The sequence below is a fragment of the Platalea leucorodia genome (assembly GCF_965183815.1).
Source record: "Platalea leucorodia genome assembly, chromosome: 8".
Lineage (NCBI taxonomy): Eukaryota > Metazoa > Chordata > Aves > Pelecaniformes > Threskiornithidae > Platalea > Platalea leucorodia.
This window is the reverse complement of record NC_138830.1, coordinates 43684350-43708942: the sequence shown is the minus strand read 5'-3', so window position 1 is coordinate 43708942 and position 24593 is coordinate 43684350. Positions and strand designations below refer to the sequence as shown.

The following is a 24593-nucleotide window of genomic DNA, read 5'->3' as shown; positions in this document are numbered from 1 at the left end:
TTTTTAACATTAGGCAGTAACTTTTCCAAGATTGTACTGGTGTTAAGAACAGTGTGATATTTCAGGAGCCAGATGTGACACAGCTGTTGAACGCTGCTTCAGCGCATAGCTTGTTTGATTACATATGGTGCTACGTCAGGCTAGCACGCTGCGCTTCACCGAGCTGACGACTGAAATAAACCTGGATGAAAAGTATGCAAAAAATATCCTCAGCTTATATTCTCAGCTTAGGCGCAGGGCTGTCCTAGGAGCGTTCTGTGGTAAGCAGTCCCTTTCTCCTTAGCAGCTCGGCCGGGATCGGGAGGTGCGCTTCCCGAGCAGCCTGCCTGAAAGCACCCCGACAGTCCGCAACGTCCTTCCCAGAGCCCGTGTCCGCGACCGGAGCCGCAGACGCTCCCCGGGCGCCTTGCGCCCTTCCCACACGAGCACCCAGCTGCACCCGACCTCCGGCCTGGGCTCCGCGCTCCCCGGGGCGGCTCCGGCGGCCGCCGCGGGGGCAGGCGGGAGGAGGCGGCGGCACCCCAGCACCCACTGCCAGCGCCGCTCGGGGCCACGAGCTTTCCCCGTGCAGCGAGCGCGGCAGCCGCCGCAGAGGCCGGCTCTAGCGGAGGGAGCCGGGCCCGCCGCCCGCCGCCCCGCTCCCAGAGCGCCCCGGCCGGCGCGGAGGTGAGGGCGGGCTGCCGCGGGCGCGGCGGTGGCCGGCGGGAGGCCGCGGGCCTGGGGCGGGCAGGGCAGAGGCCGAGCTGCGCGGGGGTCGCCCCGCCGGGCCGCGCTCCTCCCCCGGCGCCGCAGCCCCTTCCCGGCCGGCCTCCTGCGAGCCGGGCGCGGCGGGCGCCGCCGGCTGAGGGGGGCGGCTGGAGGCGGGAGAAGGAGGGCGGGCGGGAAGGAAGGAGGGAAGGAAGGAAGGAAGGGCCGCAGGAAGGGCCGCGGCGGGGCTCGGCGCCGGCCGTGCCTGAGGGGGCCGGGAGCCGCGGCGGGGCCTGCCGCTGGCCGGGCGGGCCCCGCCGCATCCCGGGGAGCTTCCCCCGGCCCGCTGCCGGCGGGGTTTGGGTTGGCGGCGGCCGGGAAGGTTCCCGAAGAGGCCGGCTGCGGGGGCCCGCGGCCCGCAGCCCGGCGGGTGCCGGCGCTGCCCCGGGAGGGGCCTGCTGCGGGCCGTGGCCGGGCCGCGCCCGGCGGGCCCCCCGCCGCTCCGGCCTGCGGGGCGGCCCTGGGCCGGAGGGCGGTGTCTGGGGACGGCGAGAGGAGCCTTGAAAATCTTGGCAGTGGCCTGAGCTCGCCTTTAACTGACGCTTTCTTGTTGTCCCCAAATGACATTGCGGCGGTGGCGGCGCTTCAGGGGTAGTAAACCTGAGATGGGCCTTGTAGGAAAACGAGTAAAAAATACCTGAAGTGTAATTACATTTCAGCTGTTTGAAAGAGTTTACAGTTACTTTTTATGCGCACCCTATTTTAGTCATGAAGATTTTAATAAATTTTAAAACATTCAGAACACGTGGATTGATTTTAATGAGCTCAAGTTGATGTTTTTGTAGCGAGTCAGGGAAAGCATCTTTAACTTCCGAGCTTAGTTCGGATTTTGAAGAGACCACTGCCCTGTACGGTGCCAAGTATCTGTGCAGGGGAAGAAGCTCTGCTGTTTCTGTGTTTTCCAAGTGTTGGCTCTCGTTACTTTCTTAACGGAAAGCGGTCATTTTGGCTTCAATACCAGGTAGCTGATGCAAGCGACCTGTAACTCTTTCTTTCTCAAATACTGCGTTCAAAAGGGAGAAGCTGGCTAGGAACCAAAAAATATTTGCGCCCTTGACAGTGAGTAGCTCTGAAAAGGTTTCAAGGGCTGGAGGACTTGCAGCCGGTCTTTCGCAGGTGCTGAGTAACTTTGCAGTCCAGGTAAGCAGGACATCCTCAGTGCCTAGGCAGGTTAGGTCCCAAATTTCCTTTCATCTCGGTGGAAGGAGATCATTCCTGCTGAGTCTGATCTGAATTCTCTCAGTGCCAGGAGGCACACAAGGCGCGAACATCGTTCTTCCGCTTCGATCGGTCTGCGGCTGCGTGCTCTGGAGTCCACCCAAGGGCCACAGCGCAGTCTTCTGTTGGTTTTTTCCTCAAGACATGACTGGTCCAGTTCCATCTCCTCCTCCTCACTTCATTACTGATTTTCTCCATCTCCGCCATTTCGGGTTTGTTTTTTTTTTTTTGAAAGTTGATGCTCGTCATTTCTGCAACTTTTTATTTTTTTTTCCGGGAGGAGGTAGTTGGCCTCCTGCCCAACCCCCATGACTTGGAGGGCCAGTGGTTTTTCTGTCAGGGTGGCCTTCCCTTAGGGTGCGTTGGTTCGCGGCACCTTCTTCAATTTTATCCGGTGCACCCTCCAGAGAGGGATCCCCTATCCACCACCCAGGGGACGCGCCTTCTAGCCATGCAGCCCCAGCCGAAGGATTCCCGCTGAGTGTTTCCCTGCATTTTTAGGCATCCAAGAGCCTTGTAAAATCAGCTCCTTGGTTCCTAGAAGGAGTTTGTTTGTGTAATAAGTGAAATTTGTTGCCTCTTTTGTTAAGTAAACCAATTAGATGCTTTGGTAAATCTCCATGCTTTGATAAATACACAAAAGAAGCAAGTAAGCAACACTCTTAAGGTCGCAGTTCTTACAAAATAATATTAAAATGCTCTTTTACGCATTTCAGTTGAATTCGGATTGTCTAGCAAATGGATGAGTTTCTTACCATCTTCTGATATCATTGAAACTCAAAAATAAGCGTTCGATTTGTATAGTCAGCAACACGCTTGTATTCTTGGAATAAATATTTGTAGATGTAGCGAATCCTCACCTTCGGGAGGGAAGAATAGCAAATCCAGAGATAAGGAGTGGCAATCAGCATGTTTTAATCTTTACACCAATAAGTAGGAACGAACCCTGCCTGAGGAAAATAACTGAAAATTACAAATGCAGAGCAGGGTTAACACTGGTATATTGAAACAAAGTTTTTCTGGCCGGTGATGCCAGTGAAGCCACCTGCTTTGCGGATTTTAAATACTAGGCTGAGCTCTGAGGGCTCCAAGGGTAGGATTTTCAGAAGTGACGGTTTCGGAGCACAAATGCTACTTAGGCCAGCAGTATGCGTATGGCCCAGCGATGAGACGGTTGTCCTTTGCAGACAGGAATATCTTGATTCCCTGCCTGCCCACCAGCTGTTACTGAAGTAGTTAATGGACTTCTGGCCTGTTTAATCATCAAGTCAGAGCTTTGTGCACGCTGTTGTTTGTGAAATTGTGTTCTTTAGTCTGCCTCAGTTGTCGAGTGCTTTGCATTTGGTTTTGCTCTAGTGCTGATCTGATATTTATTACAGAAGGTTGCATTACCAGTAGAGCTGTTGCTGTACAGCTGAGGCAGAAGAAATTGTCCTGGGTTATCTCCTGGTCATCTCTGCTTGCAGAAGTATTTGCTATTGTCTTGAAGTTGCGTTTTGAAGAGCTACACCGTTCATGTGTCTGCTTTCTAGCAATTGTATGGAGATTCTCACCCCACGTTCTTGCTTATCACCATATGGGGTCCACCAAGATAAAGTTAGCTCCTGGTAAGACGACTTAGACCTATGTCTTCATTGCTTGGTAGGTCTGGAGTTTGTCCTGTAGGTGATTTTTGTTCTGTGTACCTGCAGATGGTAGCGATGGTTACTGAAGAGTCTACTCAGTTAACTCGATGGGAGGTTGTAAGGAGCAGTGAGGACAGCTCGGCTGTGGGCCAGGCCGTGTGCTGGTTAGAATATCTCCTGTGTGGGCATTTGGGAGGGTGTTTGTTTTTCTATAAGTGGGACAGGGAACCCAGGGGATGAAATGGCTTTTGCCTGTCAAAAGTCGTCATTCTGTGAAGGGGGAAGTAGGATAATGCGATGGGAATGTTAAATAGAAAAGAGGTGAACTGAGGTTCACACCACAGATGAATCTGGGGACCCCCTCTGGTTGTTTGCATTAGCAGGACTTTCAGTGGGTTGGGTACGGTGTGATCATTTTGTTGTTTTAATGCTTTCTATGGCATTTTTCTTCTTAAGAAGTAATGAACTGGTTCTGAGAGGAATGTGGTTTTTAGTAAAACCTGTTGGTTGTAAGCTCAAAGATGAGATACAAACACACAACGTCACCGTTCTCTTTGGATAGGTAGAGCAGGACCATTGCTCACTTTGCTCCCCATTCCCCGGGGTGAAAGACAGAGCATCATCTAATTTAGTCAGAGGGAAGTACAGAGCCTAACATCTCCTATGAGTATGTGGGGAGACCTCTAAGAGAACGCGGCCACTGAATTGCAGTAGAACAAAAAGGAAGGAAGGTCTGTTATACAACAGACCTTGTTTTGTCAGCCCCTTCATTTTCCAAAACTCTTGGTACTTTCTTTGTTCTTGAAGTGACGAATGTTCTCAAAGCCATGTGAAGTCCATAGGAGCTGTGGAGGCTCAGCGACTCTGAGAGCTGGGCCCCATTTTATGGATGGCAATGACATTTCTATCCCCCCATTAGTGCAAATTCAGTATTTTCCATTCCTAGTGTTTCTTAATGTCTGGGAGGATTCCGTAGAGAATAATTCATTGCTAGCACCAAATTGCACATTTGTTTACTGGTCAGTTACACAATCAAAGTTTATAACTATTTTTGACTGTCTTCTGCCTCTGACACATAAAACTTGCAGATCCTTTTAATCTGCAGTAGGATTCTTGGTCCTTCGTAGTTCACTGGCATTTTCAAATACGCTTGTCTTCCTATTCTGCCCGCCCAGTGGTTATGATCGTTAGGTTGGTGTCAGCCGCAACTTTGTGCTCCGCATCCGTGCAGTTGGCTTCCTGCAGACCTTATCAGTCTGTGAGGTGTTAGAGGTTTGCAGGTGCAGAGCTTTATACGCCTTCTGTTTGATTTTCTCAGCCTAAAGCTAGCTGTCTGCTAGCCGACTTTGGGGGGGGGGGGGAGGGGGTGGCGGGAGGGCAGCGGGAAGGGGAGGTTAGGGGTTTTTTGGTTTTGTTTTGGGTTTTTTTTCTGGCTGCTTATCCTAGTAGCAGGTTAAACTCTTCCGGGGTCTCTGTGCTGCAGCTTGCTAGCGTACTGTTAAAATACGCTGCCTTCATGGCCTGTAGTGTATGGTTAAAAAATACATGCTCACTGAAAATTGTCAGATTGAGCACCTTGATTCTTCATCAGAACCTGAAATTATCAAAGAAGAAATGCGTAATGGTGTGACTTTGTAAAATACCTCTGGAACGTTGGTCTCTCTCTTCTCATTCTCCAGCATTACCAGGCAGCGTGAGGTGTACCAGTTTGTGTATTTTTTGGTTTTTTTTTTTTCATTTCTTCCTGCTCCAGGATGAACAGAGCAGCCATTTGTTTATTACTTTGAGCTTGAATCACGTTGAATGAGATAATATATAACTCTGGAGCAGAGTGTGTCACTCTGCTGTCGCTAACCAGCACGCGCTGCCATCCTGATACACTGCTGTGTCATAAGCCTGCCAAAAACCCAAAAGCAATGGTGGTAAAAGGAAGAGCTTTGACGTTTTCCTTAGACTGGCATGAGGATGAATGAGGTAGGGAGAGAAATGCTACTATTTGATGAATTTCCTACTGTGCCTCTCTGCAGCTATGGAGCATATGTGGTGCCTTCCCAAAACACAGATTTTTGTTCAGTGTCAGCAGTGCTTGGATAGTACAATGTCACAGATGATTTGGAGTCAGCCATTTTAGTGCAAAAGAAAGCTTTCGCTTTTGCTTTCACAGTAGTTGATTTTTAATAGGAAAAATTGTGTGCTACCACTCCACTTTCAGTCTGCACTGAGGAGATGTATTCAAAAAAGACTTGAAGGCAAGTTGGCCTGGGCTGAGAAAGCTGCACACGCACTGGGATCAAAAGCGTCCTAGAGGCTGGAAAACCAGACGCTCATCTGTTTGATAGTGCTAACGTTACACGTACAACAGTAACAGACAAGGCAAGCGACCTGGGGAAATGAATAGTTAATATGCAGAAATTCCAAAAACGTGCCCTGTGTTAGTATTTTTTTTTAACTAGGTCATGTTCATGTGCCTTTTCTCGGGGTTGCGCTCAGTGCAATGGCGTGGCTTCCCGTGCCTGCAGGAGTGGGGGCTGGAACCTTCACCTGGGCATGCCCCGCTGCCTTTTTTGTCAGCGGTGGCTGCAGCAGCAGCAGTGGGTAGCCATGCTCTCCGTGGGCCTCTACGGAAATGAATGGGCTTAGATAGGCGGCAGCGGCAGCAGCAAGCGAACGAGGTGGAAAAGGTTTGGTCTTGGCAGGATCGTTCTTGGGGGCAGGTGTCTGCCCCATGCTGGGCACTTGTCACTGTGTGCCAGGGGGCTGAGGTCCCACCTCTCTGTCTCCTCGTACATGAGAGTCGACTCGCGTGTCTGCTCTGAGTCCCGACTGCCGTGCACATACACGCCTGCGTTTCTGATGCCTTGTCTCCAGAGCTCCCCCTTTATTCCCAGTCCCAGGCCTCTGACTCCTTCTGAAATCTGTTCCCTTCCTCAGGCTCTTCTTGCTTGCTATAGACAGCCTCCTGCCTTCAGAAACTGCATGAAAGTGTTTAAGTGTGCAACAGAACAGGGAGAAAAACTGACATGTGAAAACAAACAACTGATTTCTGGCAAGGATTAGGACAAGGAGAAAATACCTGACAGATTTGTCAATTATGACCTGCTAGTTGTGGTGGAGGGAGTTCTGCTTTGCCTTTTTCCCAGAGCTGTGCGTGATGCTGAACGCACGCAGCAGTTGCTCGAGGCAAAGGCAATGTGCTGTAGAATTAGCTAGAAACTTTCTTAAGTCTCTCATTGCTGGTACTTGTTCTTGTTTGGTCTTCTGAATTGGTCATTAAAACATTTTTCTGGTCTACTTTGTGGTTTTATTTGCAGTTTCAATAACTTTTAGCTGCTTGGAAATAGGTTTGGTTTTCCCAGAAACAAAAGAGAAAGCAAATCTTTTTTTTCCTGTATTGACGTTGCCTCTGTTCTTTTAGTTTCACAGGCTCCTGAACTTGTTTAGCTGCAGTCAAAAGGTAACATAAATCGTCTTTTCCAGGACCTTAACTTGCCAAGATGCCCATCCGTGTTGATGATGTGATGCAACTGTTCTGCCGTCTCTCTCAGGCGAAGGGGATGGAAGCTGCTGTCAAACACTCTGGTCGAGGAGCCCTGGTGGCAGGTGCAACAGCATTTGTTGGGGGTCTGATGGGAGGTCCGCCTGGAATCGCTGTAGGTAAGTGCGTTTTGCTATAGGAACAAGAAGTGTGGTTAACTCCCTGAGTGAACAAACGAAGTGTGTGTAGGAGGTATGGATTGAAGGAAGGGGGTGCACAGCGCTGAGACTTCGTGTAACTGGGCTTTAAGAAGATGCCGTTTTGTATGTTAGCTGTTTAGAAACGAGGTGGGCATCAGGAAGGCATGTGTCAGTGTTTCCTTGTAGGGGGATAGAGACCTTGCTGACTTGGGCTCCTGTGTGGCAAGCGGGAAGCCATCCAGAGGTCTGAGGTTGAGAAAGCTGCGCCTTTGAAACCCTTTGAACAAGCTCTTAGCAAATCGTTGGCTTTTGGTAGGTAGAGCCCTGGTTCCCATCTGCTGAGGTGCAGCAGTGTCCGAGGTGCGGGACGAAACAGAGAGCAAACTAACAGGCTCTGAGCTCGTTGGCGCAGGCTCTGCTCCAGCGCCGCAGTGGGGGAGTGGAGAGGAGGGGGGAGAGGCAGGGGTGAGGGAGCACAAGCAAGACACGATGGTAGCAGTCGGGGGGGGGGGGGGTGGGGTGTGTTGGTACCTGGTGGCACAGCAGAAAGACAATGGGGGTGTAATGCGAGGGTGAATAAGTATTCTTACTCAGCTTTAGCAAGGGACAGGATCATCTTCCTAATGATCTTACTAAAAATTACCTTTATTTCTGTGTTTTAAAAGTACTGGCTAGCCACTTCTTGGTGAACTTGGTTTTTTCCTCTGGAATTCGTTATTCCCTGTCACTTTGCTTTTTCCTGGTATGGAAAATTACAGGAAGGCCAGCGTCTAATAGTGAAGAGTTGTCTCTCCTCTCTCTCTTGAATTGAGAGTTGTCCAGTTTGAAAGCTGCCTCATCACTGAAGTCATGTGGACCTTGGTCCTTGAATGCTCCTTACGCTGCGAGCAGTTGCAGCAGTTTCACTTGCTTATCAGTATTGGACTGAATTGCAGTATGCCTGTGCGAAGGTTAGCAAGGGTGAGTTACAAAACCCAAGCAAATACTATGTGAGGAGTGATAACAGAAAATGCAAAATGAAGGTCTGCCTTTCTCCTGTTACAAGTACAGAGCTTAATTAATAGCCAAAAGTAATACTTTTACAAACACATGGCTGAAGTTAATCAGGAGCAAAGAAGTGAAATAAAGCTTTCCTAAGAAATTTCTAAGCTGCAAATCAGAAGTAAAAATGTCAGTGGCCTCATTCTTGAGTGAGATGATGAGAAGCACCAAAGGTATTCCTGGATGTGTTTTCTCATTTTGTTTAGGTGTTTGTTTAAGCTTTCATAATGTCTCCTAGTCAAGCTCAGTGTTCTTCAGCCACTGATGAAGGCACTGGAACAAGTATACCTATTACTGTATGCCAAAAGTATACAATAATAAGTATATATAATAAGAATAGTAAGTACTAAGTGTACCAAAAGCCATGTCCCGATGACAGTGCAACTGTATCAGAAGGCCCTCATTTAATTGTAAAAATTGCAAAGGTAAATGACCCTGGGTCTTTGGTGCGTTTTAGGACGGTTACAGGGACGTTTGCAATCACGTGCGCTTTCACTGAGACAAACAGCCTGCAAGGGTGTGGGACTGGATAGCAGGGGTTGTCCTCATTGCTGCCTTGCACCAAGGATTAGGGGGTGAATTACCTGTTTTTTCTGCAGCGGTCACTGCAGAAACTTGCAGTGCTTTCTAAGGACTACTTAGTTGCTCTGAGACGAATGGATTGTGGATGTGTTGCTTGGGGGGGGAGGGAGTATGATCATGTAACAAATCTTGTCTCAATAAACTAGGAACTTAGACATCAATACTTCTAGTGGCTTTTGCGTTAAGTGCCCCTAAATCAGATATTGATGTTCTCATAAAAGTTCTTGAAGATGAATTCAGCCATCATAGGCTTTCAAGTATTTCTGTGGTATCATGGGAAAAATTGCCAATTGAGTAAAACGTGCAAATTAAGGAATTTTTATCTAATGAAAAACTGCATCCCTGTGAGTGCATAAATGACTTTTTAGGAGCAGTCACTGGGGTGGGAATTCTGGAGGCAGAGTTGGTTCTGCCGCCCCTCCATTGTGAGGGTTCTCCTCCCTTCCACCGGGATGTCTGTGTCTCTGGGCAGCCATGTCTGTCATGTGAATTCCTGCCAGAGTGCCCCGTTGCAAGTGGGACCGGTAACTCTTCGAAGGAGAACAGCCGCGTAGGAGCATAACGCTGGTTTCTCAGCAGCGGCCACAGTCACGTCAGCTGCAGGGAATTTCGCTGCTCTTACCTTGATGACCTGGAACCACTCTAATTACCGGAGCATTTCTTGGCCAGCCGGGGTGGGCGGTGCGGGTGGGGGGCTGATGTGGTAGAGGAAAGCATGAATGTGTCTAACCCCATGAAGCTGATGGGTCTGGCCTCTGTGAGCACCTTCTGAGGGGGGGGCTTCAGAAGCAGAAAGCTTGGATCGTTCTGGGAATCTCTAGTAAGAGATTATGGGTTAATGGCACTGCTAAGGCAATTGTTGGTCAGATGATTTCCTTGGGCATGGTTTTATTTAGTAGTAGAGCTTATCCTCAAGAGACCAGTGCCCTAAGGAGTGTTATTTTGTTTATGATTTCCAGCTTGAAGCTGTTAGCTCTGATTGTGTAAAGAGTTTCTTTGTGATTGCTGGAGATGTAAAAAGCTTTAAAAAAAACCTTCCTGATGCTGTGGACATCGTGTCTAAACCTAGTTAAAGTAGACACATACGCAACTCTGCATTGATTTCTCACGACGTCGTCGATGAAGGCCATGGATAGAATTTCAGGTTTTAACATTAACTGGTAAAGGGTAACATCTCTCTCTCTCTCTCCTAGGAGGAGCAGTTGGTGGCTTGCTTGGTGCCTGGATGACTACTGGACAGTTCAGGCCGGTCCCTCAGATTTTATTGGAATTGCCTCCTGCTGAGCAGCAGAAACTCTATGATGAAGCCGTTGCTATTCTCAGGCACTTAGACTGGACTGATATTGTTCAGCTGACTGCTCTTGTAATGGGAAATGCTGGTCTCCAGCAGAAGTTGACAGCAGTGCTGATAAATTACCTCACCAAAGAGCTAAGAGCAGAGATACAGTATAGAGAATAAACCTTTCCAGAGCAGGCTTTTTGCAGTGTAATGAATTTTTACTCTGAAAATTGTGGTTCTTCAACACAGCAATTACTAGTTATCAGTACTGATTATGAATGTAGGAAGATCTAAGTACTAGTTTGGGGGTTGGGGTTGGTTTTTTTTGTTTGTTTGGTCGATTTGTTTTGTATTGTAAGGATAGTATTAGATTACTGCATTATCCTCACACTGACTTGCTATGTAAGTTTATGTAAGTGTAAGTAAGTGCTTTAAGTTTCTTCACTGACTGACGTATAGGTGCCAAAGTAGGTAGGGCACTTTGAAGAATTCTACCTACCATCTGTTTGAGTCCTGCAAAAGAAAGTTATAAGGAAGTACGTTATTCTACTGTGAACTCGAGGATCTCAATCCTTACTTCATTCTTTGTCGCAGTTTTATTGTAATTCTTGAGTTACTTATTCCTTTCTGTAAGAAGTGAAGCCAATGCCTAAACAACGTTTAAAGCAACAGGCAAACAAACTGCGCAGTTAGGAGTTCCTGGTGTCCTGGAATGGGAAGGCATGGCAAGAATACACTTCAAAAAAAAAAGAAAAGAAGAGAGAAAAAATAAGAGAGGAAAAAATAAGAGAGAAAAACTAAGAGTGGAAAAAAAAGAGCCGAATCTGCCATTTTTGTACTATCCATAGGGCTAGGGTTGTCATTTCAGCCTTGGTTTCTTGACTGAATCTGAAGAGCTGGTCCTCTGTTTTCATTAAAATATTCATAAGAAGCGTCATGGTGGCCTGTGTTTTGCTTTAAAGTAAATGAACGCTTTAAGTACTGAAATTTGAGGAAGAAGGCAGCCCTGTACTGGTCAGCCAGCAGCTGGCAGCAGCGGTGGTGGTGGTGTGGGGTGACAGGCTGGCTGCAGTTAACACTGTAAGCTCCAAATGCAAGGTTACCCGATATCCCAACCAGTTGTTTAGCGTTTGTTTCCAGGCACTTGTAAGACAAGTTCATAAGTAGAAAAATGTGCAGGTGTGCCTTCGTTGTATGTAAAACCAAGTGAAACTGCTGTCGTAATTGCCTTTGCCCCCCAAAATAAAGATTTACCTCTCTGTGTGTGGTGAGGTTTCTGGTAGTTGAGTTTTAAGTGGTGAAGCTTTAAACTCAGAAGTTGCTATGGTATGCATTTGATTAATTTACTTCTGCAGGTACAATTTGCCATTAATTAATTCAGTGTACTTTCCTGTCTGGAGCGCAGCGCAGCGGCGGTTCTTCTCACCATTTGAGAACACTTTTTGTGAAGAAAGACATCTTGCGAAAGGTGGAAGTGAACGGCAGGCAGGCACTCCTTACCCTGGCATAGTTTCGTAATGCCAAGCCTAAAATCAGTGTTCATTCAGTTTCATTGCCAGATGACACACACTGCAACTGGCTTTTGAACACTTCACCTACTCTGTATAGCCACTTGAAAATACTGTTTTAATGAAGGAGGTTACTTTTATTTGCAATTTGCTGGTGATTTCCCAAATTGAATTCACGCTTTCCAAAATAACACACTGCTAACAGCAGCAGCAGATCGAATGATACAGTAGGTTGGAGCCTGCCATCCTACAATCAGCTGTTTGGACCCACCATGAATGAAGTTGACATCTGATTGTAAAGCCGGCCACAGGAAAGATGTTGGTTCCAATGAATTTATGAGAGTGTCCAGTGTTTCAGCAGATCATTAGCAGATTTCAGAGTGGTTTCCGACCTGCATCATGACTCCTGTTTTGCAGACATTCATAAATTGGAGCCCAAACATAGGTAGTGAATTGATCTTTATCACTCGTGTCGGTGTCATAGCCATGAATGGAGCTTGAACTATGTGAGTCCTAGTCCTGGACTCTATGTTACTCTGTTTCTTAGGGTATTCTTTCAAATGCTTTTTATTATACACTTAGAAATGATAAATTGGTTTTAATTACAATCTTTCAGCCTTCACTGTCGTATGAATGGGGCTTGTATCATATGGGTGCCAATAGAAGTTTGGTCCAAGTAGTTCAGAGTTGTGCGTGGGCCAGTCTAGCTTATGTTAAACCCCACTGCCCCTGAGCCTCCCCAGAAGCTTTAGACTCTCTGCTACAGTCTCGCACTCTTACTCAATACCACAAATATAACTTCCAGAGCTTTTCAGATGACTGAAGTAGAACCAGGAAGAAGTGAATTGAGTTCTGTTTGTTCTCTGTGTCATTATTTAACAGGTTTGATGCTCGTGGAACTTCTTGGAAGGTGGCAGGTACCTATTTTCAAAGTGGTAGCAATAGGTTAGCAGTTTGGTCTGAAACACATTTCACTGCTGGTAATAGAACAAGAAGAGAACCCAGCTCAAGTGTTCATCTCAAGTGAGTTTGGACATAGGAGAATTACGAAATAACCACTTCTGATTGAGGAGACCCTGACAGATAACTACCCAGGGAGAATGAGCATGGGACCCAACAATGGTTTTGTTGTTTGCATTTTAGTGGTTTGTGTCAGTGTTATGGGAGCAGCAGCCGCCTGAGCATTCACCCGCCATCCAGGGAGTCGCACCCATACCACCCGAGACTGTAACTGCTAGGACGGAGTCCCTTCGCAGCTCCGTTGAGCTGACGGGTGCCCCTCTCCGACTCCTCACTCACGCACGCACTCACCTGTCCTGGTTTCAGCTGGGATAGATTTAATTTTCTTCCTGGTAGCTGGTATAGTGCTGCGTTTTGGATTTAGGATGACAATAATGTTGATAACACACTGATGTTTTGGTTCTTGCTGAGTAGAGTTTACACTAGTCAAGGACTTTTCAGCTTCTCGTGTTCTGCCAGGTGCATAAGAAGCCGGGAGGGGGCACAGCCAGGACAGCTGACCCAGACTGGCCAAAGGGCTGTTCCATACCATATGATGTCATGCTCAGCACATAAAGCTGGGGGAAGAAGAAGGAAGGGGGGGACGTTCGGAGTGATGGTGTTTGTCTTCCCAAGTAACCGTTACGCGTGATGGAGCCCTGCTTTCCTGGGGATGGCTGAACACCTGCCTGCCGATCGGAAGTAGTGAATGAATTCCTTGCTTTACTTTGCTTGTGCGCGCGGCTTTTGCTTTACCTATTAAACTGTCTTTATCTCAACCCATGAGTTTTCTCACTTTTACCCTTCCAATTCTCTCCCCCATCCCACTGGGAGGGAGCGAGCGAGCGGCTGCGTGGGGCTTAGCCACCAGCTGGGGTTAGACCACGACACATCCTCGGGCGCTTCCTCTCCCCTCAGGCTCGACCCTAGGTTTCCCCGAAGCAGAGTCTCGGACACGACGTACGCCAGGTGAATTTATTGAGTGGTACAGCGGTGGAGGGCAGCTCGAGCTGGGTGCCTTCGGAGAGGGACTCCGAACAAAGGAATCCCTGGGCAATTGTACCCCTACAGTCTAAGTTCCCCTCCCCTCGTGCGACAGTTCGGTCCAATAGTAATATTTGGGTCTGGGGTCTTCTTGTTCTTTATTGGATCCTTTCCCAGTCTCTAGGCAGGTCATTTTTTTTCTTACCTTGATTAGCTGCAGCTTCTGCTGGTTGTTCCGGCTACCTTATCTTCCTGGGTTGCACCGGTTTCAGGGCCTTCCTTCAGGTAGCTAAGTAAGAGTTCAGCATACGGTCAGTGTATCTGGGTTCACGGCTTGCAGTCTAAGGTTCCAACAGGCCTTGCTGCTACTGCGATGTATTGGATTCTATTTGAGCTAGAAAGTGACTTCTACAACATCAGTTCATACTGTTGAATGCTGCAGAAAGACCAAATTCCACCTTTATTGCTCTGACTACAGCCCTATGCTGTCGTATCAAGGCCACCATGATATGTAGCCTTATGCAGGGATTTGGGCAACTTAAGAGAACCCTCCAGCAGATTTGATCATCTGAGAAAAGACCAGCTGCATGAGAATGTATTAGTATCCATCTGTTGCTGTTCTTTGGTAGAGACGTGGCTGTCCACCGCTGCATCCCTTGTTGGTATTGGAAACAGCCGCAGGCAGGGGCTGGCATCTTCTGAAATCCATTCCAGCTGCATACCGTCCAGGCTGAGCGTAAGGCACAGCTATCGCCTAGGAAACGAGGTAACGCAGCGCCAGCAGTTTCGGGAAGCAGCTCAGGGAGTCACTGTGGGGAGATGTACGTATTTATATATATAAATAAACCATCTGTGATGCTGGTTATTAACCTGGTTTGGTTGTAGATGTGACAGAATCAAGCTGGATTTTCACTGGCAGATGGTGTATTTTTAGTTAAATTTTTTTTCCTGTATGTTCTTATTTTTTTTTTAAGCTGTCTGATTTAAAAATAGAAAGCAAGCATGATTATAAAGTGTTATGTTAGCAAAGAGAGGGAATATCTTCCTAAAAAAAATAAAAGCCGTCCTTGATTCAAACATAGATTAGTAATTGAGATGTGCCATCTAGTGGCAATCAGATTATTTCTTAAATTCAGCCTATCAAGGCTGCCCAGTTTATGGATAGCACAGTTATCTGTTTCCATTAAAAGTAGGGGTAACTTCTTTTTTTGCTCTTCGTCTGTTAGATTCCTGGCTTTAATGAATTTGTATTAGATTACAAATATCAGCCTAGCTACAGACTAGACTAGAATTCATATACATTCCCTGACAAAGTTGTTTTTTGGTGATTATCATTGTGAGCTATGACTGCACAAATATTTACTGCAGCTGCATGTCACATGTAATTACAGGGAGAATATGCACGATCAGGCAGAGGAGGGGGGGTTTACCCTGGTGGTTACTGAAGGACAAGTGGATTTTGTGAGCTGAGCAGCAGCCAGTTTGCAAAGACTGATTGACCACAGGTGAACTGGCAAGCCAGTAAAGAATAATTGCATGGGTTTTGGGAGGTTGCATTTCTTCGTTCATTTTTATCACCTTCAAGTCTGCACCTGCGCAGCCATTGGAGTGGTGCTCACCTCTCACGTACAACTGGCCTGTGTGTAACTGCTGCTCACATGGACCCTGCAGGACCGAGGAGTATTTGGCTGTGAAAATTCTGTCTTTTGCTAGTCACTGTCACAGTGCGGGCTTCCTGAAGGTCCCATTCCCAACAGCATCGCAGAGGCTCCCGGGCTTGGTCCTCTGGAGGAGCATGAGAACTGCAACAGAGACCTTGAAGTAAGGGTAGGGAGCAGGGTGCTAGGGTGGTGCACCGTGGTGGCACACCATGGTGCCCGTGATGCTGCTTAATTAGTTGCTATTAATTGCTTAATTAGTTGCTATTATTGCTTAATTAGTTGCTAGTTCTCATTAATTGGAGGTTTTACAGGATTTTGGTGAGATCCTTCTGCTGTGGAAGAGGGTTCCCTGTATTGACCCACTGACTCCAGAGTGCACAAAGAACTGTAAAAGCAGAACAATCCTGAGATCCCATTAACTGACTGATGTTGAGTTTACAGCAGGCAGTGAGAACCTTGCCAGCAGCGGTAATCTGCCCCAAAGGTGATCAGGCAGAGAGCTGCTTTGAACCTCAGCGCTGAGGGTCTGCAGAGTAAGTACGTGCCCCCACGAAGGAGGGTCTGGTGGCTCTCAGCTCAGCCTGTTTGCACGGTCTTGGTCACATCAGGTCTTACCTCTTACTCCAGTATGACAAGTAACATGGATTAGCATTGCGTGGGCAGTTTTTCTAAGAACAACCCCTCTCCTTCCAGGGCTGCACATCTGCGCCTATGGAGGGCTTTGCTGGAGAAGAACATTCCCAAATGAGACAGTCTACAACTCTCTCGAAGAGGTCTCCTGTGGGCTGCTGGCAGGAGGGGGTGCTGTGCCGCCATCTGGGCAGGGGCCTTGCTTGCCAGGGGAAGCCGGTGGCCGGGGTTTCTCCGCAGGCTGCTGCTCCCCTGCCTGTGCCTGCTGGCTCTGAAGAGCAGGGTGGTTTGGAGAGGTGCTTTGCTGCCTGACTAAGGGCAGTTTGTTTAGGGAAGCCGACTGATCCCCTGCAGCAACAGTTTGCTGGATGACTTGGGGCAGTCACCCAGCTTCCCCATTCAGCTGCTTTTGTGTGAGGTGGTGATGACAACACCCAGCTAATGATGGAGGGCTGTGTGAGGTGGTGACTACTGACTGACTGTAACAGTGGGGTGTGATACTACCAGCATTTTGTTACTGTAATTTGATTTCTCACTGTCTCATTTGAGATGATTCCAGCGGTGCAGCGTGTTGTACTGTCTGCTGTAGCCCGGTTACGGGCCACTGTGCCCTGGCAGAACTGCTTTCCCCTCTCATAGTTCACGATGTATAGCTCCTGCCATACATGCTTCAGTGCCTGGGGCACGGGTGGGGTGGCTGCAGTCACCTGCTCCCAGTAACACTCACCTGGTCTTTAGGGAGGAAAGCTTGTGCTGCAGAGGACTCGGGTAAGCCCGGATAGCTGCTCTTTTGAGGCGAAATTCTGTTTAGCACACACAACATAAAGCTACTTGAGACCCAGTGTGTCCATGTTTCTTTCAGATGACAGCAATTTGATGATTGCAACCCAACAGTGGTTACCATGCCTTTTCTCGCTTTCACTTGGTTTACAGGAAATTAGTGTTACAAAACTCACTGAAAGATCTTATGGAAGGGGAAGGGGATTTTATTATTCAAAGTCATTAAGCAAATTGATTTTACGCAGCCATACTCTCATGGCATACCTGGTGAAATAGTCTGACCAGGATTGCTGGTGCACAACATGGAGGATGAGTCAAATCCTCGCTTCATCTCCTGGGTTCTTCTTGGTTGTCAATGATGAACTAAGTTTTTGGACAAATCCTTTATATCCTTTAGGATATCATTTATATCCTATTGCTATTGTCTTGCTGTTAGCCCAATGGGCTATCAGAAGGAGGACTGGCCTATGTGATTTGCTGTAACCTCTGGCCACTGTCCTGCTGTCAGTGTGGGGTCTTCTGTTCAGGAGCCATCTGTGCTGTGGTCTCACCAGCGTGGGGCCTCCGGGGGTCAACAGCAGCAACGCGTTCCTCCATTTGATGGAACGGCATCCCTCGCTATCCATATAGGCCTTTCTTTTAATTGCTGTTCTGGTGCTTACACACACACACGTATTTCCAGTCATACAGCATTTATACCAATCTTAATACTTCTGTTCGAGACAATGCAGATTCATACGGAAATTCATTTTTCCCATTTTTTTCCTCACAGTGTTGCAGCAGCTCCAGTAGCGCTCACTAGTGAAATACAGGCAGGCTCAGGGGTTTAATCCTGCATAGCTGCAGTGGTAGGACCTGCTGAACTCAGTCTCCACCAGCAGTTTAGCAGCACCGGTGCAGCCAGAGGATGTAAAAGCAATGCATTTTTTCCCCAGAGTTAAAGCTCTTATGGAGAAAGCACTAGCTTCTTAGAAAGGCTTTCATTGCTTGACCAGCTGATGAATAACTCCAGACTAATTGAATAGCAGACTTCAGCTGGGTTGGAAAGCTTTTAAAAAACCAAAGGCCTTTGCATTGGAGTGAACTAAAGCTATTAGCCCCTAATTAAAACATGAGGTTTCATCTTTACCTTTCTAGAGATCACAGAAATCTATGTATTTTTCAGGCTGTAAGCCAGAAATCAAACATTCATCACGTAATTGCAGTAAGTGTGTGCTAATACTTCTCATTAAGTGTGATTTATGAATTCCAGAAGAGCCTAAAAGGTAAATATATAAAATTATTCTGAAGTCTGCAAAATTGAAGGCATTCATTTCTTTGGATGACTGTTCAGCAGGAAGGATTTAGGCAAACGTGAACATTACGGCTTTCAACATTCAGTAAAGACACTGCGTTTGAACATCTGTACCTTTGCAATTCCCTCAAAATGGTGTGGTTTCATCTAGTGTCACTGCTGATCTTCCAACAAAGGCAACACTTCAGCTGTCAGCAGGTACAGCAGCACAGCTTGGTGGAAAGCCCATTTTGCTGGGCCTCGCAAGAGGTATCACCTTCACTGGCTCTTCTGCTTGTTTGCTGGGTGACCTTGAGTAACTTCCCATCTCATTCCTGAATGTATTTTTTGTTAAACACTTTGCAATCTATCCATAGGAAATGGTGTGTTACAAAAATGTAATAGCAGTATTGTGCAGCTAACCACTCTCCGATCCTGCAGTCAGGACATGAGCATCGCAGAAGGGGGAATGTAATAAATGTTAGTAGAGGCTCATAGCAATGGGGATGAAGAGGAAACTGCTAGGTTGTGAAATGTAGCTACTTTCTTTGTTGCAGGGGAATGAAAGATTTACACTGGTGTTTGACCTTAGCTAATTATACCCAGCATAGGAGTGTCTAACAGGATGCAAACGTTTTGTATTCCTTATTTCCTGCTCAGCCGCAGTGGGCAGGAGTGGTTTAGGGTGAAATTAAATCTTTCCCATGCTCTGGCATGCTGCTTTGGAGTAGAGCACCCTCAGATATTCCCTTGTACATGTAATCTGAAGACAGCATGAAGGGTTTGTTATTTCTGTATCAGTGAATAAAATCTGATGAATAATCTATGTAATTTGGGGTCAAAACTGATCTAATAAAACAAAAGCTTTGAAGGTCTTATTTTTACCTCACCCTGCTGCAGCTCCCTGAGCAGCTCCATGTGTTAAGACGTTATTACAAATTAATTGGAGAATCACCCAGCTGAGTCAGAATCACCCCCTGACCACTTGCAGAGATAGGAGGGTTCCTGATGAGAGAGATCCTGGAGCTGGGGCAGGGGTGTGTGTAGCCCTGACTGTACCTCCTTGGGCACCGGCATTCCTTTGGAGCTGGAGGAGAGCTGCGTCTCCTGCTGAAGCGTGTGAGCCAGTGGGTAGGACCTGTCCTGGTTGCAAAATTGTAGGTAAGCACGTTCTCCTTATATTTGTATGCATTTTTAATATGATTTTTTGTTCTTGCCCAGCTAACTGTGCTAATGGATAGTTTTCTGCCCTCTTCTTGGCAGGCAATTCTGATTGATAGTAATGGAAGCTTTCTGCAAGAAGAAAGGCAGGCCAGTGCAGCTCTGCGTTTTAACTGCTATCTGCATTTACTCAAACCTCTCTGGCTCTAAGAATCCTGTTCTTTCAGGCCAAAATGAGGGGAGCATCCAACTTCTCTACCTTGGCCTTCCAGGTTAATTTTAAGCCCTACATGCCCAGATTTTCCAAAATCCTAAGTTAAAGACTTGCTGCCTTTAGAGCAGTGAAGGATACAAAAGATGCAACAGCTAGGCATGGGAAAGATGGACTGCAAGAGCAAATGCTTCACATTACTCAAGAAGGCAGGGGATAGGGCAAAACAGTTTAGCAAATACTGTGTTAAAGCAGCAGAGTTGCTGGACTATCAGTAGGAATCGGCTGCCTGCTCTGTGCCTGTCCGCGAGCTAAAGTTCATGCAGCAGACTTTTGACCAAACTGCAGTTTATTAATTGCTTATGCAGGAACAAAGTCAGTAATAAAATGCTAAATAGGGTGCTGGCGAGGCAGGCTCTTGGATCTGACTTTGTTGGTTTCCATAAAAGGGGCTTGCTTGCTTTTTCCCAACCATTCTCTCCAGGAATCTGTGTACAAAAATATTTGTTCCATAACCACAGCGAACAGCCTCCCATCGCCTGGCAGCCGCCCGCATACTTGAGGCTTTCTGCCGTCTCTGAAGTTCAACTCTGCAGGAGCCTGTGCTGCTGCTGAGTCTAATCCTAATTTCAGGCTTTCATGTCCCCAGCCCGGCCCAGTGGGACTGGGGCTGCTGACAATGGTGGCAGCACATCCCCCGTGAGTACAGGGCGAAGATTAGCCTTCACGTTGTGCCACTAATGATAAGTAGCAATGAGGATAATAAGGAGCACTCTTGTAGCACTTTACGTCTTCAAAGTGCTCTGCTGATACTAATTAAGCTGCCACGCAGCCTTGCGACAAAGGTATGGATTTCTACTGCACATAATTTAACTGTACTGTATTGTGATGCAATAAACCAAAATTGGATGGTGTCTTCAGACAGCAGTCAGGAAATCAGTTAACCAACTACTGGCTGCTTACACCCCAACAACTGAGCCAGCTTCAAAGCTGCCCCATGTCTTTTGGTTAGCCTTGGTGCATCTTTGGGAACCTCAAACATTCATGCAAAGCAGCACGATGCCAAGTGTTTAACAAAGTGGCTCCAGTGTTTTGCAGCAGCTCAGTTTCCATCTGTGCATATGGCCTCCACCATCTCCTAACCCTGCCCAGAGGATGCAGTCCCACTGCCACAGAGTTAAACCCGGGCACTGCTGTGCTTAACTGAAGAGCCCCAGTTTCTGTGCCACTGGCACTGTGTTGTATTTAGAGTATCGGACTGGTGTGTACTGGTCGCAAAGGAAAACAAGGTCACACTGCTGTGTCATGTGCTGTGCTGACATGTCACGGAATAGAGCGGATGCTCTATTTTGATGGCAAGGTTTCAAAGCCTTTCTGGGCAGCAAAGCCACCTGCCTGCAGCACTGCAGTGCCTGCCATCAGCTGCTAGCATCGAAGTGAGCAAGCGGTCAGTAGAACTGTAGGTATTGGTTAGTATTGGAAATGCCCCCAGAAGAAAGATAACCCTGATGATATGGTCACAGTGCTGGGCCCCGAGTGACCTATTTTTTCTCAGGAAAGAGTTTGAGGTCACTGTGGACAGATTTCTGACAACACAAGCTCAGTGCTCAGCAGCAGGTCAGAAGGTAACAAGAAGGTTATGACGGATGGGGAAGGAAACTGAGAAGAAGGCAGTAAATGCTATATCACTGAATGAATCCAGGTCGCAGCCACATGTTGAATAGTCTGTGCAGTCTCCTCGATCCGCTCTGGTTAGTTCTTTTTGAGCCAAAAAGGGCATTGTAGAGCTAGGAAGGATACAAAGAAGGGTAACGTGGTATGGGAGGGCATCTGTGTAAAGAGAGATGGGCTAGTTTAAAACTATTCAACCTGGAAAAGACACTAATGGGGAGAGCTTTGGTCGCGGCTGTGAACGGCAGAGAGATGAACAGGAGGCACAATACCGTGGCTTGGAAGGCAGGGTGCACCCGCTGAGCTGGCAGAGGTGAAGGGAAGTGCTTGTTCACACAGTCCCACAGTGACTTGGGGAGCTAATTGGCACAGGATGCTCTAGGTGCCAAAACAAAAATGTGTTCAGAAAGCGATTAGGCAGGCTGATGGCAGCAAGGACTGTTAAACACACCGGTCCAGAGTCAACCACTGCCTTGAGAAGTTTCTCACCATGGGCTGACAGAGACTAAACCAGTGGAAGTATCGCTCTATATGTGCCTCTTACATGCCATCCCTCAGGATTTTGGGGTAGGTGAACTCTGGCTCTGATTTATTAAGACTGCTTTCATATATTATCCCAAACATATGCAGCACACAATTTCTGCAGTGTTGTGCCAACATATGTGCTATTGCAAGTAAAACATGACGTACGTGCTGCCAAAGCAACCGCGCTCTGAAAACAGCGCAGCACGCTTCGTATTATACAAAAGGGTTTTCCTGTGATAGGGGAAGACCTGCCCGTTTGCCTTTGTGCCTCTTATCCCGCTCAGGAGTGGAGCCTTCCTCCCTGAACACTTGCCCGTGTCCAAACAAGTGATTAAGCAGAGGTAGGAAACCTAACCTCCCTTGGTCCGTCAGTTGTGATCAGTTATTTCATGTTCTTGAAACTGCAGTATCAGCTTCAAAATTAAACCAAATGTCTTCATTGCTTGCACCAAGCAGAAAATGTTTTTTTGTCACCAGAATCCAAATCACTAGACAATATTTTTAAAGCAGGAAAGCTCCTTTATTCACACTCACATACAGTGAAAGTTGTATTAAGATATGGTTATGCTATTGCTTTGTTTTGCAGAAGGGAAAGTTGTTTTACAGAGAGAGATTACATGGGTCATGCTGATTGAAAAGTTCTTCATGTTTTCTTTTTGCTTGTTTAAGTGTTCACACAGAATTAATTTAAAGTTTATCTAAAAAAAAAAAAAAAAGCTCCTTCTCTTTTCCTGTCTTGCTGTTCTTCCTGAACCTGCAGCCAGCAAACCCTCAGCTCGCAGAGGTACCCGTTGTGCAGGGCTGGTTCAGCTGGCTGGGAGGGATGCCCTGCCCGCTGCGCTGTGCGCCAGGCAGCTCCGGCGTGCTCCACACCGCAGTGTGCGTCCCGCCGGCATAGCGGCCCCGGGAGAACCCAGCCTCTGAAACCCAGAAGGCAAATTCTGGTGGGGGAGGATGGGCAGGGAGGAGAAAGCTCAAGTGCTGTTGGGTGGCAGAGCTGTACTGGAGATGGATCGGCCTGCTGTGCTCCAAACAGCTCTTAGCACCACATCTGGTTCTGGAACTGCCTGTGAAAGCTTGCATCTGGGGAGCTGCATTGCTCGTGCTTGGGTAATGACCAGCTCCTCTGCCTGCTTCCAGCACAGGGCCCTTCCCCCATCTCCCAGGGGGAAGAGGAGTTGCAGTCCTGGGGGCTCCCCCCATGCTTCATGGATTGCCCAGATGGTTCTCCTGAGTGGTGAGGGTGCTGAAATGGGGGGAAGCTGTGTGGAGGAGTAACCCCACTCTAACTTGTAAGGTCTAAACCAACAAACTCCTTCAGAATCCCTTCTGTGACACAGCCATGTGCTGCGCTTTGGCTGCTGCGTGTCCCTGAGGAGAGAGAGAGAACGTCAGCTGGCGTGAGGGATGCTTGCTTAGAGATTGCCAGGGTGCTTGCAGCGCTGCTGCTCCAGAAAGGGCTGTCTCTGGGCTCCAGGGGCATGCTGTGAGGGGCTGCCCTTGGTCGGGGGCTACACCAGCTGCATTACAGAGCCCATTTTTGTGAAGGTAACATACCTCTGAACTGCTATATTATAGGGACAGCAGTGGTACTGCTGAAGTCTTGATATAGCAAAGTGTGACAGTCTCCATTTGTCATCCTCCCCAGATTAACACCGTAGCTCTTTACCAGTGGATTTCATAGATGAGAGCATCGTTAAGGCTGTTTCCTTGCAAACAGATGGCTGCAGCGTGTGATGTCCTGAGAGCCTGTTGGGACCCAGCACAGATACGGGGGCTTGCTCACCCTGCTGGCCTGCAGGTGTTGTATCTGCCTTGAAGGTGGTAGAATGAACAAATGCAGCTGCAGCCTGGCGCCCTGTGGGACAAGTCCTCTCCCGGCTGTGGAATGGGCCTGACTGACACCAGCCTGTCTCTGCTGAGGTTTGGGGGGGTAAGGCGCCTCACCTGCATGAACCACAGCAGAAAGCTCTGCTGCAGAGGCCTTTGCAGGGTTAATGCATAGCATCACTCCTCCCTCTGCTCCGCTGGGGTGGTTGAGTAAAGTCAGCTGTGTCAGGAGTGTGTCAGGGAGAGCAGCTGGATCCTGCCAAGCCAGTGAAAAACAGCCTCTCCTTGGAGAGGAGACACCCCTGCGAGTGCTGTGAGGCTCCCTGCTGTAGCAGGAGCTGTGCAGGGGGAAGATGCTCGGGCAGCTCCCCTGCTTCTATGGCCCTAGCAATAGGGGCTGGACCGGAGTGCTTGCTCTGGGTACCGCTGGGGAGCAGGGCTGGGCTGCAAAGGGTGTGCAAAGTCTCACAGGAGTGTATGAAAGACCTTTGGCCTAAGAAAGCCACACACAGTGAAACCTTGCTGGGCTGCCTGGCTCTTAGAGCCTGGCCAGTAAACAAGCATGCTCAAGGCCGTCTTTTGGAAGGAGCTGGACACTCAGTTTGCTTTGCCTGAAACTTGCTGCTGAGCAAATGCTCCTCAGGTCAGAGACTTTGATGGAAACCAGGTAGTTGTGACCTGGGTGCTGGTGGCTCTGGTTTGTGGGTTTGGTTTGCTGGCTCGCACCATAGTGTCTGAGCCAGTCAGGCCATTTCAGCTGTCAGGACAGTTAAGGACGACTGTAAGGGGTGCTCCCGTAAGCGCTGCTCTCCTGGTATGCGCTCCCAGGCACAGGCCTCATTCTGCAGCAATGTGCAGAGCCAGCGTGCCGCACACAGGGAGAATGAATGGACAAGAGGAAACAGCCTCAGGTTGCACCAGGGGAGGTTTAGATTGGATATTAGGAAAAATTTCTTCACCGAAAGGGTTGTCAAGCACTGAACCAGGCTGCCCAGGGAAGTGGTGGAGTCCCCGTCCCTGGAGGTCTTTAAAAGACGTGTAGATGTGGTGCTTAGGGGCATGGTTCGGTGGTGGACTTGGCAGTGCTAGGTTAATGGTTGGACTCGATGATCTTAAAGGTCTTTTCTACATGATTCTCTGATTCTATATGCAGTCCAAGCAGGCTGCCGACAGGTTTCCTCCAGCACAGACGC

At 48.0% G+C, this 24593-nt stretch overlaps 2 protein-coding genes across 4 annotated transcripts in view; both read left to right on the top strand.

Moving 5' to 3' along the window:
• The window catches only part of LOC309594456 (uncharacterized protein F13E9.13, mitochondrial-like), a 55895-nt gene extending 48796 nt beyond the window's left edge, over nucleotides 1-7099 (top strand). The window contains exon 9 of the mRNA XM_082320284.1: nucleotides 7068-7099. Within this exon, the coding sequence (XP_082176410.1) occupies nucleotides 7068-7075 (8 nt within the window). The 3' untranslated portion in view covers nucleotides 7076-7099. The remainder of the gene's footprint in view (nucleotides 1-7067) is intronic.
• LOC309594458 (protein C19orf12) overlaps nucleotides 1-11396 on the top strand; it is a 34064-nt gene extending 22668 nt beyond the window's left edge. For all 3 annotated transcript variants that reach the window (XM_082320290.1, XM_082320289.1, XM_082320291.1), the window contains exons 2-3: nucleotides 7068-7244; nucleotides 10082-11396. In XM_082320290.1, coding sequence (XP_082176416.1) covers nucleotides 7085-7244; nucleotides 10082-10347 — 426 coding nt within the window. In that variant the 5' untranslated portion in view covers nucleotides 7068-7084 and the 3' untranslated portion in view covers nucleotides 10348-11396. The remainder of the gene's footprint in view (nucleotides 1-7067; nucleotides 7245-10081) is intronic.
• Nucleotides 11397-24593: the final 13197 nt, after the last annotated feature.